General features: G+C 44.4%; 1 protein-coding gene and 1 long non-coding RNA gene across 2 annotated transcripts in view; one reads left to right on the top strand and one right to left on the bottom strand.

The window, feature by feature from the left end:
* The window catches only part of LOC306913444 (ankyrin repeat domain-containing protein 33B-like), a 55,073-nt gene that overhangs the window by 15,856 nt on the left and 18,043 nt on the right, over positions 1 to 21,174 (top strand). Inside the window, exon 3 of the mRNA XM_079490103.1 lies at positions 17,581 to 17,710. Coding sequence (XP_079346229.1) covers positions 17,581 to 17,710 — 130 coding nt within the window. The remainder of the gene's footprint in view (positions 1 to 17,580; positions 17,711 to 21,174) is intronic.
* Positions 17,964 to 18,605, bottom strand: LOC306913449. Its single transcript, XR_013788538.1, has 3 exons — positions 18,380 to 18,605; positions 18,233 to 18,300; positions 17,964 to 18,030 (listed from the first exon to the last, which is right to left on the bottom strand). It is a non-coding gene; the product is annotated as an uncharacterized lncRNA (long non-coding RNA).

The raw sequence follows: 21,174 nt of genomic DNA, 5'->3' as shown, positions 1-21,174 counted from the left end.
ACGCATGCACGCACGCACGCACGCACGCACGCACGTACGCACGCACTCAGAAGGGCGTCGTGTGCATGCTTTTTACAATCAGCACCTTATACCAAGCAGGAGGTGTGTGTGTGTGTGTGTGTGTGTGTGTGTGTGTGTGTGTGTGTGTGTGTGTGTGTGTGTGTGTGTGTGTGTGTGTGTGTGTGTGTGTGTGTGTGTGTGTGTGTGTGTGTGTGTGTGTGTGTGTGCGCGCACGTGTGTGTGTCACGGGAAGTAACTCATGGCTACAAACATGGAAGCCAAGGGAAGTCACTTTTGAAACAATTAAAACATTTTGGACTCTTGGAAAAAAACAAACAAAAACAACATTGTTTTCTGGGGGATTAACACGACGTCTGTTTCTCAGTGCAGAACACATTGCTAGAAACAACTCATGACCTTCCCTCCGAACAGGAACACAAACTCACAACATTTGTTTCGTAAAACCATATTTTTAGTCCATAATTATTATCAAAATAAGCTTCCCTGTGACTCTGAATAGATGCTGCAACATTCTGGGAAGCCCTGTAAATCAAGTGGTTGTTGGCTGTATAGTCACACAGCAGATTACATTTTAGCCATTAAAGGTATAGCGTAGGCCGCCGCCCGAGTGTTATTTTTTAGTTAACCAATTTAGACCTGAGGCAGATAAAAAAAAAAAAAGGCTTCTAAATCCTAACAATTCAAGGACCCCCAGAATTTTCCATATTTGGCTGTGGACCTCCATCTGAAAATATGTTGTTCCAGGGACCCCCCCCCCCCCCCCCCCCCCCCAGAAGCAAAGATTTGAGTTCAAAAACGTTCGCTCTGAAAGAATATAATATTCAAAGATCTGTGCCACATTTTCACGATTTTTCAAAAATAGCAGAGCTAAAGCTCATGGCGCGGCACTCGGTGCCGCGCTATGAGCTTGTAGATCTGCTATTTTTCAATAGCTAAAGTATAACATAATGCTTAAAACACCAAAATGGGTTCCCGCCTTGAATTGGTTCAAACTAAATGTTGTTTGTAACGATGTTAAAGCACTACATTCTGGTCGTGATCGTTGTTTGTTCAGCAACAGGAGTCTCCCTGTCTCTCTCTAGCTCTAAACAGAACATTCGTTTTCTGGTGCGTACGTGCCAATTCCATTTTACGCCAATCAGGAGACAGTAGTACCCATTTATCCCCATTTCTAGTGTCCCAGCTCAGCTTTTTTCTTTCTACTCCTGCTCATTCTTCCAATTTCACTTGTTTACCCCTGTATCCTGTGTGAGTTCTCTCTGCTGATTGGACGAAATTGGTATCCTGACCCTGAAAATGCATTTTCCTATCATGGAACTATTATAATGTTGTGCCTGGGGAGAGCCGGCCCACATATTTCAATTGTAATATAAAGTCCTCACCATGGGGTCATTGCCATGCGGGCTTGTTTTGTGGTGGACATTTTTGTTAAAAAACACATTTTCTTTTGCCACAGACATACAAAATGAGTGAACAATAATATCCATAATAGGCTACCAGAAACGCACAAAGAGTTGGCCTACGTAGGACCATGACAGGTCAGTAAGTGTACAAATGGTTGTTGTTCCATTTTCTACACTCTCAGAGTTAGGCCTGACTCACACCTTCGCATCTAGCATACAACATTGTTGGATGCTAGATGTAAACAAAGGGTTTGTTTACATCTTGCCCCAGTGCATTTCCAATGGAAGTCACATGGTTTGACACAACATTTGTGTTGTACGGCTTTCGGCTGTGTTTCGACTGCCCCCCTCCCCCTCATACAACAAAAATTTTGTGTCAACCATGTGACTCCCATTGGAAATGAATTGCGAGCTTGCATCAGTAAACAAGTCTCATGCATCAGCTATACATCAATCTGTTGTGCACGTGTGAGTCAGGCCTTAAACCATTCTGTACGGGAACCCCTTTTGGTGTTTTAAGCATTATGTTATACTTAAGCTATTGAAAAATAGCAGATCTACAAGCTGGTAGTGCGGCACTAGGTGCCGTGCTACGAGCTTGTAGATCTGCTATTTTTGAAAAATCGTAAAAAATGTGGCGCAAATCTTTGAATATATATTCTCAATTCTGAGCGAACGTTTTTACCTCAAATCTTTGCTTCTGGGCCCGGGGGTCCCTGGAACTACATATTTTCAGATGGGGGGTCCGCAGCAATGAAAAAGGTTGAGCACCGCTGACACAGAAACATATGGTTTTTCCGAAAACTGTCGGGATTTAGGAGACATTTTGTGGAATCGTCCTCGGGTCTAAATGACACGGCTCGTGCCGCGCTATGAGCTTGTAGATCTGCTGTTTTTCAATAGCTAAAGTATTACATAATGCTCAAAACACCAAAAGGGGTTCCTGTACAGAATGGGTTAATAGTACCAGTTGGTATTTCATTTTATATCACTTTTATCGATCACTAGATCCCTTTACAATGAAGACTGTTGTAAAGACACTCTTGTAGGATTAAGTAGGACAGTCAGAAATAAAGAAAGTCTTTAGTACCCTTGGTTGTGGACACGGACATTCATTTACACAAAAATAAAACATTTTAAACATGGAGATGTTGCCTGACACCTGATTGGTGATCTAATGGAAATATTATTTTCTGTGACCATATAATATAATATCCACATTGGATTCATTTCTGAATTTCTGTCCGACAAACACCAGGTGTGTGTGTGTGTGTGTGTGTGTGTGTGTGTGTGTGTGTGTGTGTGTGTGTGTGTGTGTGTGTGTGTGTGTGTGTGTGTGTGTGTGTGTGTGTGTGTGTGTGTGTGTGTGTGTGTGTGTGTGTGTGTGTGTGTGTGTGCGCGCGCGCGCGTGTGCGTGCGCGCGCGTCCTTCACTTGCTCCACTCGATAAACTGCCTGTCATTTTCACACAAACTCAATACAAACATATAGCACACACACACACACACACACACACACACACACACACACACACACACACACACACACAGTATTACATCAGCTGAAAATAGGCCATACATCTCTCTCTCTCTCTCTCTCTCTCTCTCTCTCTCTCTCTCTCTCTCTCTCCCCTCGCCAGCACATACCCAATGATTAGTTGTCCTGATAATCTGATTTCTCCTTAATCAGAACATCAGCTTAAGGTACACAACACACAACCCATTTGCTGACGAACTGCAGTCTGTTATACAAAGCTACTGTACACTGCAACGCAAACCTGTGCAGTTGAATACACTATAGGCATTAGCCTCGCATTATACAACACAGACAGAACACACAATATACACAGAAAGCTGGACAGAGACTTAACCCATTTTGACCTGAGATCAGTTTTCTGAAAAAGCTATGTTTCTATGTCAGTCGTTCTTCGATTTTTCAAAAATAGCAGACCTACAAGCTCATAGCGCGCCACTCGGTGGCGCGCTATGAGCTTGTAGATCTGCTATTTTTCAATAGCTAAAGCATAACATAATGCTATCACCAAAATGGGTTAAGGGCAGATTCATACTGAATCCGTTTGATTCAAACTGTTCCCTGAATATGATTGCCTGGTCCACGCTGGCCATGATTCACATTGGCCTTGATTCTTCCGCATACCCATGTACACTTCATTTGACTGTACTCAATGCTTTCACATTGCAACGATCCGTATCCGAGTATACGGATCAATCAATCAGTGCTGAGACTACCTCCATGTGGTCCCGGGGAATGGTTGGGTGATCCACTCCCGGGGAACGGTACGCAGTATTCATACTACCACACAACATCTGCCCAGTGGTCCAGAGTGCGCACCCGGTACCACGGTGTGAATCTGCCCTAAATTAGCCTGGCCCAGCCTGTCAAGGTCAAGGTAAACTTTATTGTCCACAAGGGGACATTTGTCTTGGGCTTTCACTCCAGCTACAGCCACACATAAAACATCAATGACAAACACAAATACATTACAGAGGGAGACACAACATTACACTTATTGCACACATGATGTGGATAATCTAGCCTCACACACAGTTACTGCTGTTTCAGAGCCTCGTTCAACATCTTAGTTGATGCTGGTGTACAAACGACTTTTTAAATCTGATGTACTTCCACTTTGGTTCTTTGTATATTCTCCCAGAAGGCACAAACTCGCCATTTAAAACATGGTGTAACATCACTGACACATTTTTTGAGCCTGTTTTAGTGTAGCCTGCTCATAAATAGACTGCAGCGAGGGGAGTTGTCTTACCCCTATGATCCTGTGTGGGTTCTGGTCTATAGAGGGTCAGGGTGCCGGTCGAAAAAACAGACGGTGGATCCTATTGGTTCACCGATCTGAGCACCTGCCCCTGTTGGATTGGGGGTATATAAAGCGTCGCAGTCCCGCCCCCTTTCATGACGACGCCAGGCCCAGGAAATAGTTCCCAATGCATTTTTTCCATAGACATTTCAAAACGTATTTATTTAAAGACCTTATAAGCGTCGTATAAAGCCAACTCTTGTCGTGACAAATCATGACAACAAACACAATATTCTGGAACAAACAAATAATTACAAAGAAGAAAAACAACAAAAGTGTATTGTTGTTTTCTTCTTCTTTCTAATTATTTGTTCAGCCCGAAAAATTGTGTTTGTTGTCATGATTTGTCACGACAAGAGTTGGCTTTGTCCACGGCGTAAACGTCTTTAAATAAATACTTTCTGAAAAGTATATGAGGAAATTGAACGGGGATTTATTTTCCGGGTCTCTCGAGGGGGCGGGACTGCGACCCTCTATACGCCCCTGCGACATACTAGCGTCATGTCCTGGGGGGCAGACAGGGGGTGTATACTTCAGGGAGTTTAGTTTGTACATCAAGCTGCCTCACGCTACAGAAACAGGAGATAGGCTCCCGCACCCTATAGGCATCATGGCTCGGCAAGGCTTACTTACGTACGTACTTACCGGGGATAGACGGTACACAGAGGCATGTCGCCGGATGAACGAATAGCACAGCAACAACACTCGGATTCTCCTACCTATACGCTATAGAAGAACAGACCGACAGACAGACAGACGTTGGACGGACAGACCGACAGTCAGGAGACCCACAGACAGACAGACAGACCAACAGTCAGGAGACCCATGGGCAGACAGACAGACAGACAGACAGACCAACAGTCAGGAGACCCATGGGCAGACAGACAGACAGACAGTTGGACGGACAGACCAACAGTCAGGAGACCCACAGACAGACAGACAGACAGACAGACAGACAGACAGACAGACAGACAGACAGACAGACAGACAGACAGACAGACAGACAGACCAACAGTCAGGAGACCCATGGGCAGACAGACAGACAGACAGTTTGACGGACAGACCAACAGTCAGGAGACCCACGGGCAGACAGACAGACAGTTGGACGGACAGACCAACAGTCAGGAGACCCACAGACAGACAGACAGACAGACAGACAGACAGACAGACAGACAGACAGACAGACAGACAGACAGACAGACAGACCAACAGTCAGGAGACCCATGGGCAGACAGACAGACAGACAGACAGACAGTTGGACGGACAGACCAACAGTCAGGAGACCCATGGGCAGACAGACAGACAGACAGACAGTTGGACGGACAGACCAACAGTCAGGAGACCCATGGGCAGACAGACAGACAGACAGACAGACAGACAGACAGTTGGACGGACAGACCAACAGTCAGGAGACCCACGGGCAGACAGACAGACAGACAGACAGACAGACAGACAGTTGGACGGACAGACCAACAGTCAGGAGACCCACGGGCAGACAGACAGACAGACAGACAGACAGACAGTTGGACGGACAGACCAACAGTCAGGAGACCCACGGGCAGACAGACAGACAGACAGACAGACAGACAGTTGGACGGACAGACCAACAGTCAGGAGACCCACGGGCAGACAGACAGACAGACAGACAGACAGACAGACAGACCTACAGTCAGGAGACCGACGGGCAGACAGACAGTGTAGGTTTAGACGAATAACAGATGCCACATAGATGGAACTTCATTGAAGTTTAGAATATGTATTGATTGATGCCAGCAAACCCATAAAATCAATGGAAGCTTCTCAGTAATGCATTAAATTGGATACTGACTGACAGAGAGAGAGAGAGAGAGAGAGAGAGAGAGAGAGAGAGAGAGAGAGAGAGAGAGAGAGAGAGAGAGAGAGAGAGAGAGAGTCAAACAGACAGGCTATTGACAGAAACAGAAGTATTCTGTTTGCATGTTTGCTTGCTTGCTGCTACAGCGTGCGTTTCTACTAACTTGTACTTAGCCTGGTTTCCAGCCTGATTAAAACCCATTTAGACCTCAAGACGAGTCTACAAATTAGTCTAGTAGCCAGAATGTGAACCCGGACATGTTGAGTACACCGTTTTATGTTAAAGATGGAGTGCCACGATTTTTTCCACCCTAAAACAGGTATTATTATAATATAAGGAGGACAAACTTTTTCCAAAAAGTGTACAGTATTTGTTAAAATCATGCTTTTATGTGGACACGCCCACCAGTTCATTAAGTATGCCTGGTTTGCCTGGTGGTGATGGGTGGTGATCCACCTGAACTGAAACCGCACCCACAGCTGTAGTTGTATGATAAAGGGGGAGGGGTTAGGGGAGGGGCTGATAGTGTGATGTCACTATATTACTGTTTATTTCATTGGCCCGTTTGACTGTCAAGGGTTCAGCCTCCAGGAAGAAACCCTAAATACAAAGTTAATACACCATTGCACATAAAAACGACTCCAGGGTGTCTAATGAAGTACTGTCACCTCATACACACATGAAAAACTGGAAAAATACAAAAATTGTGGCACTCCATCTTTAATGTTTAGTATGGGTCCCCAGCATGTAGAAACTGCTGGATGCTAACTTGCATATTATGTTGAGCAATTTTCATAATTGGCATAATATCTGACCATACCATTAACAACCTATAATAAGGGGAAAAAAATATCTAAATTTGATCATGCTTTATGTAGCATGTGACGTGTCAAACTAGGGGGTTTTCATTATGCTGAATCCATTCCAAGCATTAGTTTTGCACAATGTCCGGGTTCACAATGGGGCTCTATGGGCTGGCAACTAGACTAAATGTCTTCTAAATCATGACAGTTTTCTGAAAACCCTATGTTTCTAGGTCAGTGGTTCTCAAACATTTTCATGTCAAGAAGCCCCGGAAATATATGTAATTGGCCGCTGCCCCCTAATTGAAAATATGTTGTCCCAGGGACCGCCCCCAGAAGCTAATATTTCAGTTAAAAACTTTCCCTCTGAAAGAATATATATTCAAAGATTTGCGCCACATTTTCACGATTTTTCAAAAACATAGCAGACCTGCAACAAGTGCGGCGCTATGAGCTTGTAGATCTGCTATATGAGCTTGTAGATCTGCTATATGAGCTTGTAGATCTGCTATATGAGCTTGTAGATCTGCTATATGAGCTTGTAGATCTGCTATATGAGCTTGTAGATCTGCTATATGAGCTTGTAGATCTGCTATATGAGCTTGTAGATCTGCTATATGAGCTTGTAGATCTGCTATATGAGCTTGTAGATCTGCTATATGAGCTTGTAGATCTGCTATATGAGCTTGTAGATCTGCTATATGAGCTTGTAGATCTGCTATATGAGCTTGTAGATCTGCTATATGAGCTTGTAGATCTGCTATATGAGCTTGTAGATCTGCTATATGAGCTTGTAGATCTGCTATATGAGCTTGTAGATCTGCTATATGAGCTTGTAGATCTGCTATATGAGCTTGTAGATCTGCTATTTGAGCTTGTAGATCTGCTATATGAGCTTGTAGATCTGCTATATGAGCTTGTAGATCTGCTATATGAGCTTGTAGATCTGCTATATGAGCTTGTAGATCTGCTATATGAGCTTGTAGATCTGCTATTTGAGCTTGTAGATCTGCTATATGAGCTTGTAGATCTGCTATATGAGCTTGTAGATCTGCTATATGAGCTTGTAGATCTGCTATATGAGCTTGTAGATCTGCTATATGAGCTTGTAGATCTGCTATATGAGCTTGTAGATCTGCTATATGAGCTTGTAGATCTGCTATTTGAGCTTGTAGATCTGCTATTTGAGCTTGTAGATCTGCTATATGAGCTTGTAGATCTGCTATATGAGCTTGTAGATCTGCTATATGAGCTTGTAGATCTGCTATTTGAGCTTGTAGATCTGCTATATGAGCTTGTAGATCTGCTATATGAGCTTGTAGATCTGCTATATGAGCTTGTAGATCTGCTATATGAGCTTGTAGATCTGCTATATGAGCTTGTAGATCTGCTATATGAGCTTGTAGATCTGCTATATGAGCTTGTAGATCTGCTATATGAGCTAGTAGATCTGCTATATGAGCTAGTAGATCTGCTATATGAGCTTGTAGATCTGCTATTTTTCAACAGCTAAAGCATAACATACTGCTTAAAACATTTCCCGCCCATGATGTGACACGTGTATAGTGAATCAGGCTGTAAAACCATGCAGGCTAACTTTTATTTGCATTAAAACAAAACAAGAAATTACTCTAGTCATTATATATCAGCTTGCATTCCATATTTCTCTTGCATATTGCGCCTTAGTGGGGCGTTTTTCAGTCTCTATTGTCATGTTGCGGTGGGGGAGAGGAGAGCAGGCTTACTGTCCCATTGGCCGTGCGGGGCTTAGTGTCCCATTGGCCGTGCGGGGCTTAGTGTCCCATTGGCCGTGCGGGCTTAGTGTCCCATTGGCCGTATAGGGCTAGTCTCCCATTGGCTTAGCATACTGGCTTTTTTTGTTTGTTTAGAGGTGTGTGTGTGTGTGTGCGTGTGTGTGCGTCCGTGCGCGGGGGGGGAAGCCTAATGAGTGAGAAATCAAGGCAATCAGATGGTTTATTCACTTAGAGGCGTAACTAGGACTGATTGATCATGGAGACAGTGTCGCCGTGACTTTGGGCGTATGTTCTTCTCTTCTGTATTGTGTTAAAGTGACTTTAACCGGACCGACCGGACCACGACCCCCCACAATGGGGTTTGGACACAACCTTAGAGAGAGGAAGAGAGAGATCGATCAATACCTCTCTCTTTCATTCATTCATTCAGCCATAGGTGACTGATAAGGCTAAGCCTTTCTATTCCTGGCCCTGGATATTACCTTGTGGATTACTCTCTCTCTCTGTGTGTGTGTGTGTGTGTGTGTGTGTGTGTGTGTGTGTGTGTGTGTGTGTGTGTGTGTGTGTGTGTGTGTGTGTGTGTGTGTGTGTGTGTGTGTGTGTGTGTGTGTGTGTGTGTGTGTGTGTGTGTGTGTGTGTGTGTGTGTGTGTGTGTGTGTGTGTGTGTGTGTGTGTGTGTGTGTGTGTGCGCGCACTTAAATCCAAGCATTTATCCAATCACAAAACAACAATTTACAACCGCTGTCATTCAACCATTAACCGCCAAAGTTGTCTCCATTTCTCCAGCAATAATTAGGCGGTTGGCTTTATTGGTTCTCGTTTTTTTGTTTTGTTTTTAGTCTCTTGAATAGTTTTCATTTAGTTTTAGTCACCTGGAATGTTGACTAGTTTTCATTTAGTTTTAGTCACCCGGAATGTTTTAGGGTTAGTCTGGTTTTATATAGTCGACTAAATCTACAGTTGATTCAGTCAACTGAAATGTTTTTCGGCGGGCCTTGATGCCGTCGCGATGGCCGATTTTACGCTCGCAAATAGCCGATCTACAAGCTCACAACGCGTCACGACGCAAGCTTGTAGATCGGCTATTTTACGTGCGAAAGAAGAAATGGTTCCTCCAGGGTGACTTACCCATGTGCCTGGGGTCAGGACAGGACACTGCTGTACACTGTCTTGGTTTGTTTCTCTCTGCATCTACACACACACACACACACACACACACACACACACACACACACACACACACACACACACACACACACACGCGCGCAGTACTACACCCACCTCTGGAAGTGCCTCTCCTGTTGATTGTGCTGTCAGGAAAGAGGTGTTATTTTTAGCCCGGAGTACAGTTGACGGGTGGGCTATATTGTTACTGTTAGCCATGCATCGCAAAGCCTGTGTGTGTGTGCTTCTGCACGTACCATACTGTACTCTACTGTGGTGTGAACGTGTGACATTTCAAGCCTAACCTTTATGCAGAGATTAAATGCCTACACAGGAGCCATCAACAGTGCCAGAGGTTAAGGATGAAAAGGGACAAAAAAAGACCATTACGGCATCACAAGTAATGGTTGTTTGTAAGCGTGTAGATCGGCTATTTCCCACAATATTTATCTGTGGAATGGAGCCAAACAAAATGTAATGTTTAGAGGTTTCTAAAAATGACTCGATCAATGATCGCTGATCGGCTCAATTTACACGATCCGGAGAAACCAATCTTTTTATACCATTTAACCCATTTTGGACCCACTTCTAAATCCTAAACAAAATCTGAAAAACCCATGTCTCTATGTCAGTGGTGCTCAACCTTTTTCATGTCAAGGACCCCCAGAATTATCTCTATTGGGCCACGGACCCCCATCTCAAAATATGTAGTTCCAGGGACCCCTCAGAAGCCAATATTTTAGTTAAAAATGTTCGCTCTGAAATATATATTCAAAGATGTGCGCCACATTTTCACGACTTTTCAAAAATAGCAGACCTACAAGCGAGTGGCGCGCTATGAGCTTGTAGATCTGCTATTTTTCAATAGCTAAAGTATAACATTACACTTAAAACACCAAAAGGGAATCCCGCCCAAAATGGGTTAAGGGGTATAAAAGTCAATCAATACTGTATACTACTATAATATTGTGTTGCACGTTTGCGACAGGCCTAAACAATCCTCCCTGCACACACAGGAACAGTTTTGACACGTAATCATTTCGGAAATGTTCAAATTGTATCCTTTATAATACGAACAAGATCTGTATCGGCCGATCATGAGGAAAACAATTGTGTGATTGGGATCGATCCCCAAAAAACCTGATCGGAGCTCCTCTAGTAATGTCTCAACTCCTACAAGTCCATGTGCTTGTGTGTGTGTGTGTGTGTGTGTGTGTGTGTGTGTGTGTGTGTGTGTGTGTGTGCATGTGCGTGTGCGTGTGCGTGTGCGTGTGCGTGTGCGTGTGCGTGTGTGTGTGTGTGTGTGTGTGTGTGTGTGTGTGTGTGCGCTACTTGTGAGGGCTAAATGTCTACAGGATTGTATTAGAATGTGAGACACAGACATCGTGAGGACAATGTGTGGCGTGCATTCGGCTGGGATCAGCTGCAGTGCATGCTTCTCAAAGCCACAACAAGGCCCATGTGCGTGCGTGCGTGCGTGCGTGCGTGCGTGCGTGCGTGCGTGCGTGAGTGCGCGGACACCATGGAAAGTACAGAAAGTCATAACTAATCAGGCAGTTAGAAAACGTATCTTATTATATTCGTCTGTCTGTCTGTCTGTCTGTCTGTCTGTCTGTCTGTCTGTCTGTCTGTCTGTCTGTCTGTCTGTCTGTCTGTCTGTCTGTCTGTCTGTGTCTCTCTCTCTCTCTCTCCTCTCTCTCTCTCTCTCTCTCTCTCTCTCTCTCTCTCTCTCTCTGGCTGCATGTCTCTGTATATCATGCTACGTGTGCAGTAGCCCTGAGGCGAGATTGACAGCCCGGGCCTCCCTTACTTACCCTGACGCGGTATTAATCTCTTAACAGCGTGTGCTTGAGAGAGAGAGAGAGAGAGTATACAGTTTACTACCACACATCGGAGCGGCCGGTCGGCCAGGCGCCCCCCCCCCCCCCCCCCCCCCCCCCCCCCCCCCCCCCGCGCGGGCCCCAATGCAACTGCCTCTATTGCCTCTACGATATCGCCGCGCCTGTACGTGTGACATTGTAGCTTATTACAAGTCTCTCTGGGTTACCAGGATATTGCAGAGTCTGCAGACACACCCACGGGGAGAGGGTATAATGACATAAAAGTCATCTCCACGGAAGGCACTTTCACGTTTTTTTTAATATCAGCAGTCCGTACAACACTGACTCCCCGGGCTATGGGAGGGAACTGTTATTGGATGTACTGACTCCTCGGGCTATGGGAGGGAAACCATGACTATGTTGTCTGGCTATTTCACAGTGAAAAGTACTCTTTTTCTTTTTACTTAATTTAACTGCAACGTATACATACTCTGAAGTAAAAGTCTAGAATTCTAAATTGACTTACTTTACACAAATATTGGTCCTACCAAAAGTATTAACTCTTAAGGTGGTTGCACACTGGACGCGTTTTTCAGAAAACCGATGGAGAAACGACGCTAAAAATCCGAAAATTCTTGGCCGAAACCGAATACCGAATATAGGAAACAGTTGGCCGAAAACTGAATACCGAATATCCGAATATGATTAATATACTTTTTTCCTACCATTACTGTCATGGCCGTACCTTAAAGCTACCTGATTTATGGCAAAATAAATGGTTATGGCAAAACTTAACTTAAATAATAATCACTATTATGGGTCCATAAAACATTTATTCAGCTTTTTTGAATGCATTAATTGCATACACTATTCGGTGATATATGTTCTGCCTATTCGGGCCGAAACCGAATAGGCGGAAAATGCATTTTTAGCCATTTTCTGCCGAATATTTTCTGCGGCCGAATATTCGGTGCATCACTACCTTGGTTCCATATTGCCAGTTGCAGCAAAAGGCTGCCTCACCCCCTTTGCATGCGCTATAGCGTACAGTGAAGTGTTCCTGCTGACCGTGGTTAAGCTGTGCAGAGCACGGTGCAGCATGGAGGCTGCTGCTGCATCACAGGTCACACTACAGTGTTGTCATAGCAGAACGGATTTGTACAAGTTGTGACTGAGCTCATTAAAGAGACTCTCTCCGTGCTTCTCTCACTCTGCTTCTCTCTCTCTCTCTCTCTCTCTCTCTCTCTCTCTCTCTCTCTCTCTCTCTCTCTCTCTCTCTCTCGCACCTGTCAGTGTGTATGTGCGTGCGTACGTGCACGGACGTGTGTGTGTGTGTGTGTTGGTGGAGGGGAGGGGGGGGGGATTTCCTGTTGATTTTACTTTATCCGGACCTGCGGATCCAGATTCCAGTCCTTCCTTCTTCTTCCACATGACTAAATCAACATGATTGACTAAATCAACTTGATTTATCAACGCTGTCCACAGTGAAGACGTTGTTCTGTCCCGTGTTGATTTTGACACCAAATTTGAGATTTTAGTTTTAGTCAGTCTCATTTTATTAGTATTTTTTTTTTTTATATTAGTCGACGAACATTTTTCGGGAAAAACTGAAAAAAACGGACTTAGGATATATAAATGTTTAACAATTTTCTACTGATTATCCCTTACCACCATTTAATAATACTAAAATTAATATTATTATGAATACACGCCCCCTTGGAAATAACGCCAGTATGTCACGTTAGTGCCAAGCAGAGAGAGGCACTGGGGTCCCGTTTTTATCGTCTTTGATATGATCCGGCTGGGGAATCGAACCCTGACCTCTCAAATGTCAGCGCGGACACTCTCACCCAGCGGTGTTGTTTTCGTCGACTAAAACGAAGACGAAACATTTTCCACGTCGACTACCTTTTTTCCCACTGACGAAAACTAAATGGAAACCAAATGAAAACTAAGCTATGATGACTAAAACTAAGACTAAATATAGTCAAATTTTGTCAACGAATAAAAAAAAAACTAGACTCAAATGTTAGGAAGGGACTAGTGGACAAGGGACTAGTGGACAAGATAAGGGACTAGTGGACAAGAGAAGGGACTAGTGGACAAGATAAGGGACTAGTGGACAAGAAGGGACTAGTGGAAAAGAAGGGACTAGTGGAAAAGAAGGGACTAGTGGACAAGAGAAGGGACTAGTGGACAAGAAGGGACTAGTGGAAAAGAAGGGACTAGTGGACAAGAGAAGGGACTAGTGGACAAGAAGGGACTAGTGGAAAAGAAGGGACTAGTGGACAAGAGAAGGGACTAGTGGACAAGAGATCCAGTATAAGTCCAGATTCCATGCATGATGACTTCCACAAAGTGATTGAATTAACGGCCACAAATTTGGTCGTTTTAGGGGTGATTTTGTTTCTCTACGAGGACTTGAGATGGTCACAGGGCTGTGTGTGTGCGTGCGTGCGTGCGTGTGTTTGTGTGTGTGTGTGCGTGCGTGTGTGTGTGTGTGTGTGCGTGTGTGTGTGTGCGTGTGTGTGTGTGTTTTGGCTGACGGAGGCTCCGTCTTCCGGGAAAACACCCAACTTTCTAGGACTTTCCATACCCTGTGTACACATCACAGCCCATATATGAATGCCCACCTACACACATGTGCACACACACACACACACACACACACACACACAAACACACACACACACACACACACACACACACACACGCACGCACGCACGCACGTGCGCGCGCGCACACGCACTCGCACACACATAAAAGAGCAACTATGCTGCCATGAATGAACACAGGTCGACACAGAAATGCTCCTATAAAAAAAAGCACCAGTCGGCATGCATGGGGAGGAGGGGTGAGGGGGTCTAAATACTTCCAACGGGGTCGGGACAGTTCACTGAACTCCTCGAAGACAGAACACATGTCTTATTGTTGCTGTCGGCCGGGGGGCAGAAGCCTCCATTATGGACATTGTTTTTTCCCACCACTTTGGCATATATGGTGAATGTGTAGCCGATCTACAAGCCCACGACGCAGAACTTTGCGGCGCGCCGTGAGCTTGTAGCTCGGGTGCAGTACTTAGTTTAGACAGTTTTTGGTTTAGACTAGTCATTGGTTAGACCAGTCATTAGTCCTACAACTACAACCTATCTCAAACCCTCACCCTAAACCTAACCTCCCACGGGGCAGCACACCTAAACCTAACCTTAACCCATGTCTAACCAATGACTAGTCTAAACTAAGTATGCACCCCTGTAGCTCGGCTGCTTTCTGAAAAAGCTATGTTTCTATGTCGTTCTTCGATTTTTCAAAAATAGCAGACCTACAAGCTCCGAGTGGCGCGCTATGAGCTTGTAGATCTGCTATTTTTCAATATCTAAAACACAACATAAGGCTAACACCAAAAGGGGTTCCCGCCTAAAATGGGTTAATGTTGGAAGTGTTTTACCCATTTTGGATTGAGGCCAGATTCTACAAAATGTCTTCAAGTGTTTCTATATCAGTGGTTTTCAAACTATTTCATGTCAAGGACCCCAACATTTTTAATTATGTAAATGGCCGCCGACCCCATCTGAAAATATGTTGTTCCAGGGACCCCCCCAGAAGCAAAGATATGAGTTATTTTCGCTCCTATGCCACCAAAATGTGGAACGCCCTACCAACTGTCATTAAGACATGCGAATCCCTTGACTCCTTCAAAACCGCTCTCAAAGGGCACCTACGGATGGCTGCAATTCGAAACTGGCCCCAGTAAAATCTGAATCCCCCCCCCCCGCCCCCCCCTTTTCCCCTCACTGTATATATTTATTTTCCCTTTTTACCTCCTTTATGATGAATTCCTGTTCTGTCTATAGAAGTGTCTATTTGTACGTCTCTAAATGTTTTGATGATTTGAACATGGTGGACCCTATTGGAAACAAGTGTAATGCTTAATTGGGTCGTCCACTCACAGTTAACAGCCTTTGTATTGAGTTTGTGCTTGAAATGTACTGTAATTCTGCAAACTGTTAATACATTCTTCAATCAATCAATCAAGTTAAAAACCTTCGCTGTGAAGAGATTTGCACCACATTTTCAAGATTAAAAAAAAATAGCAGATCTACAAGCTCGTAGCGCGGCACTCGGTGCAGCTGAAGAATAACATAATGCTTAAAACACCAAAAGGGGTTCCCGTCCTGAATGGTATGTGAGTTTTTATAAATATTCAACCAATGAAAAGTATTGACAGGAGCATGTGACTAAATAATACCTGCATTGGATCTATTTGGACAAGTTTCACATCCCCGCGGTCCTGAAAAGTTACATTTTTGCATGCTTTCCATATTTAGTCTTCCATATACGATGTGTTCAGTGTTGTTTTTGTCGACTGAAACTAAGTCGATCTTTTTTCGTCGACTACCTTTTTACACTGACGAAAACTAAATGGAAACTGAATGAAAACTAAGCTATGATGACTAAAACTAAGACTAAATATATTGACAATTTCGTAAACTAGACTAAAATAGTGGACAAGAGATCCAGTATAAGTCATTTTACACTTAAAATAGCAGATCTACAAGCACACAACGCGTAGATCTGCTATTTTCACCAAGTGTAAAATCAGTCATTACGATGGCATCAGCGCCCGCTAAAATACATTTTAGTTGACTAAATCAAATGTAGATTTAGTCGACTAAAATCTTATGACATTCAGAAGACTAAAACTAGACTAACACCAAAACATTCCGGGTGACTAAAATGTGACTAATACTAAATTAAAACTATTCAAGAGACTAAAACTAAAATCAAAATTTGCTGCCAAAAACAACACTGTGTTCCACTGATCTTCTGGAAGGCACTGGACTGATTATCATACATGTGTTGATTGTGTTGATTGTGTTGATTGCCTCCATCTGGTGACACTGCTTTCATCTCACCATGATTCATGTGGTTAAACCCATTCAGGCCTGACGTCAAAATTTAAAAAATGTCTTCTAAATTCTGACGGTTTTCTGAAATACCTCATGTTTCTGTATCAGTAGTGCTCAATATTTCATGTCAAGGACCCCAAAAAGTATATGTAATATGCCTCCGCCCCCCCCCCATCTGAAAATATGTTCTTCCAGGGACTCCCCAGAAGCAAAGATTTGAGTTAAAATGTTCACTCTGTAAGTCTGTAATAATATATATTCAAAGATTTGAGGCACATTTTCACGATCTTTCAAAAATAGCAGACCTACAAGTTCATAGCGCGGCACTCGGTGCCGCGCTATGAGCTTGTAGATCTGCTATTTTTCAATAGCTAAATTAAGGGGTTCCCGCTCAAAATGGGTTAAGACTCCCAGTATTCAGATTTACGTACATGTAAAAGTAACTGTATTGTACTGTACTGAAGCAGTGTTGATTTTGTCGAGTAAAACCTAGATCAGTATAGGCCAGTAAGGAGGGAGTTACAATAGTAGTACTACTACGAGTAGAGTAGCCTGTACTGAGTAAAACATCACCCCCGTGTGAAGTGAGAGGCGCTAATAATATTAAAGTCTAGCTCATGGTGATGTAATGGCGATGTAAAACAAACGGTGCAAACACAAACATTAAACTGTCTTTGTTGTTAATGGCATCTAATGTTTATGTTGGGGACAAGATGAACATTTCCCTTCATTGTCAATGGCTCAGTGTTTTTCATGCTACACTAAAACCTATTCTTACTTTTCTTCCCCCCCCCCCCCCCCCTCTCTGTCTGTCTGTCTGTCTGTCTGTCTGTCTGTCTGTCTGTCTGTCTCTCTCTCTTGCTTTGTCTGTCTGTCTGTCTGTCTGTCTGTCTGTCTGTCTGTCTGTCTGTCTCTCTCTTGCTTTGTCTGTCTGTCTGTCTGTCTGTCTGTCTGTCTGTCTGTCTGTCTGTCTGTCTGTCTGTCTGTCTGTCTGTCTGTCTGTCTGTCTCTGTCTGTCCCTCCGTCCCTCCCTCAGACAGGGCTGATGGTGGCGTGCTACCAGGGCTACGTTGACGTGGTCATGCTGCTGTCACAGTGTCCACACCTGGACGTCAACTGGCAGGACAGCGAGGGCAACACGGCTCTCATCACTGCTGCACAGGCAGGTGAGCTATATGCACGCGCACGCACGTACAAACACATGCACGCACGCACACACGCACGTACAAACACACACGCACGGCTCTCATCACTGCTGCACAGGCAGGTGAGCTATATGCACACGCACACACGTTCAAACACATGCACGCACGCACACACGCACGTACAAACACACACGCACGGCTCTCATCACTGCTGCACAGGCAGGTGAGCTATATGCACGCGCACGCACGTACAAACACATGCACTGTAGCGTACCCGGCTGGATAAAGAGGTTGAAGGCCGACTGATGATGTGAAGTTTCTTTATTAAATCAACGTGAAAACTAAAAACAAAGCACAAAACATATAATCAATATAAGGCACACATAATCAATATAAACAGACAAACAAATACAATTTACAAATAAACCAATTAAAAAGGTATATATATCAAACCACAATACCACATGAACAGACCACCAACTACAACAATAAAATCCCACAACAATATCACACAAACAAATAACCATAAAAATTGACATTCACCTTGTTCCCTCTCCAGCTAGGTGCTAACTCATGATGTCCCTCGACCATGTCATTCTCCAGGAGAGTCACTAAAACCAATGAATCAACAAATTAAAATCTGAAAGTTCCATTTCCATTTGATCTGTTATTTAATTTCTCTGCACTCACTTGATCCTTTTGGTGTTCCATTTCATCCTGTTGACGAGGTTAGGCTTAGCTCTCAATCCTCTTTGTTTGAGAGAAGCATGGTGAGGAACAAACATTTCCTCTGACTGATGTTGGGCTGTCTTTTGTCTGTCAGTCTGGCTCAGGTGAGCGAGCGAGCTTCCTGTTTCCTGTTTCCTGACAGTCCTTCAAATTAAAAGCGTTTCCTCCATTTCGCTCCGGGGTCCGTTACACTCCCACCAAAATCATACGTGGGCATGAAGTGTATTAGTCACATATGATTTTCTAGTCAGAACAGAGGCAACAGTGTGTATTAACAATCCATCCGAGCACAAGCCTCCCAGGGTCAGAGATGTCCACAATTAGGAAGCAGGCTCACCAGTCTCCAACAACAGGCCCAGCTTCTGCACAGAACGCTCGTCCGCACTGGTCAGCCTCTTCAGCTGCTGCTGGAGAGTGATTGAGGCATTGTAAGTATGGAGAACTTTGGTCGTCAGACCTTCCATCAACTCCTGGAGATGCTTGTTCAGAATTGAGGTATTGTGCCACAGCCCTCTGTCGGATTCGCATCTCCTTGGACTTCCAGACATCGTAGTACTGGGACCTCAGGCGGTCCACACACTTCAGTCGACGGGCCGTCTCGTATTTCTGCACGTCTTTCTCTCCCTTGATCCTTGAACTGGGGTTCAATATGTACTTGAGGGGACCTTGGATATTTTCGGTCCAAGATACAAGCCAGGTTACTTTGTTGTCCTGACGAACCTCCTTCCACTTTGTGCCTGGGGGAGCCTTGGAGTGCTTAGAGTCTTTGCTGCAGTTGATGATTATGTCCTTGGGTCTGATCCTACGCTTCAGCATGCCCATCTTGGGATGGTCTCCTCTGCCCCTATAAGGTCCAGGCGGCTCAATGCGGAAATTAGCAATGCTCTCCTTGCGTTTGTCCATGAGACAGAAGTCATACTCCTGCAGGATGTGCTCATTCTCTAATTTTACTTTCTGTTTCTCTTTCTTTGACATGCGCTTTCCATTATAGTAAATGTTGACACGCCTGGGAAGAGGTTCACATGGTGGTGCCAACACTGGTCCTTTGTGTTCCAGAAATCTCCACTTGGAGCCGTCTCTGGCCCTCTCCTCCTCCCACCATTTCCACTTCTCCTCCGGCTCCTTCTTAGCTTTCTTCTTTCCGTCGGCAACTTGACCTTTTTTGTTTTTTGTCTTCTTGGGCTTGACAGCCTCATCATAGTAGTCTTGTTTCCGTTTTTTGGCCTTCTTTTCATTTTCAAACTTTATTTTCCTGGGCTTGAAAACAGAGTCATTGTCATCTGCATCACCGTCCTTAAAGTCAGACTCCAACATGCGAATGGCATCAGCGGTGATGATTGGGGGTAGCTCTTTGGTGATGACTCTATGACATATACTTGTGGGGTTTGAAAAGTGGGGACGTGGCAAAGAGCATCCTACGATACTCCACCCCAGATCAGTTTTAACAGCGTATGGTTCATTTCGTTTTCCCAGAATGACCCGTTTAGGGGCCAGCGCTGCAGAACAATTATAGCCTATTAACAGGCCCACTTCACAGTCTTTAAGCGATGGCATCTCATCTGCTATCTCCCAGAGATGATTCCACTGCCTCGCCGTTTCACAGGTGGGAATGTGAGACCGATTTGCAGGTATCAAGTCCTTCGTGTAGGCTACTGGAAGGTCCACAAAAATAGCTGAATTGTATCCCCTGACTCGGAGGTCTGAGGTCCTTTCACTGTTGACAAGTGTGTTACTTCCACTCATGGTGGTCAGTTTCAGCTTAACTGGATACATTTCTGCTCTCAAGGCCTGGCTCAAACCCCTTTCAATGAATGTTGTATCACTCTGAGTGTCTAGTAGGGCATAAACAAGTTTCTCTGTATTTGGTTCGTTCTTAGTTGACACCCATACTGGCACAACCATAGAGGTGTTAGGAGACCCGTCTCTGGACACACTAAGTGATGTTACTGCAGTTGAATCGTTCATATTGTCTTGAGCTGGAGCTGTAATAGATGTGGGTGTCTCCATGGCATAACTAAAATTATGGAGGCAGGTAGGGTGTTTTTCTGTACAGACCTCGCACACCTGGGGATAACGACAACGTTTAAAGTTATGACCGGGTCTCAGGCATCCGTAACAAAGTCTTTTTTCCACCACATAATTTTGTCGCTCCTCTAAAGACATCGCTGTAAACCTTAGGCAGCCATGAAGCTGATGCCTACCGTCTTGGCAGAGAATGCATGGAGGTTTTGAACTCTTTGGGTATTGATAGCCATCATCCGTGTCTGTTTGAGTGTGGAAAACACTAGTATTGTTTCCCTTCGTTTCTCTGTGATGTCCTTTTTCCATGTTGGAATCTGAGGATCTGAGAGCGTGGGAAGATGTTATTGGGTTACATGCAATTTCCGCCTCTATGGAAACAAAATCAGAGAAAGTTTTGAAACTGGGAAAATCCTTGTTCTCATGCAGACGCTGAGCTACTTGCCGATTCCACATGGAAGCTGTCCATTCGGGTAGCTTTTGAATGAGCCTTTGATTTTCCTCACAGTCATTCAGAATTTCTAAACCCTTCACATGGGGCATGGCATCCTGACAACATTTTAGAAAGTCTGCAAATTCCCGCAATCCTAGGGCATCTCTGTTCTGAATCTTAGGCCATCTTGTAAGTTTCTCTCTGAAGGCTCTTTGAATAGTAAACGGCTGTCCATAGCGCTGTTGTAATCTGTCCCAGGCTTCGCGATAGGCCTCACCATCGCTCCTATAGAAGGTGCCCTCCA

The sequence above is a fragment of the Electrona antarctica genome, assembly GCF_951216825.1.
Source record: "Electrona antarctica genome assembly, chromosome: 20".
Taxonomy (NCBI): Eukaryota; Metazoa; Chordata; class Actinopteri; order Myctophiformes; family Myctophidae; genus Electrona; species Electrona antarctica.
Note: the sequence above shows the minus strand (reverse complement) of the source record. Positions and strands in the feature narration are given on the sequence as shown.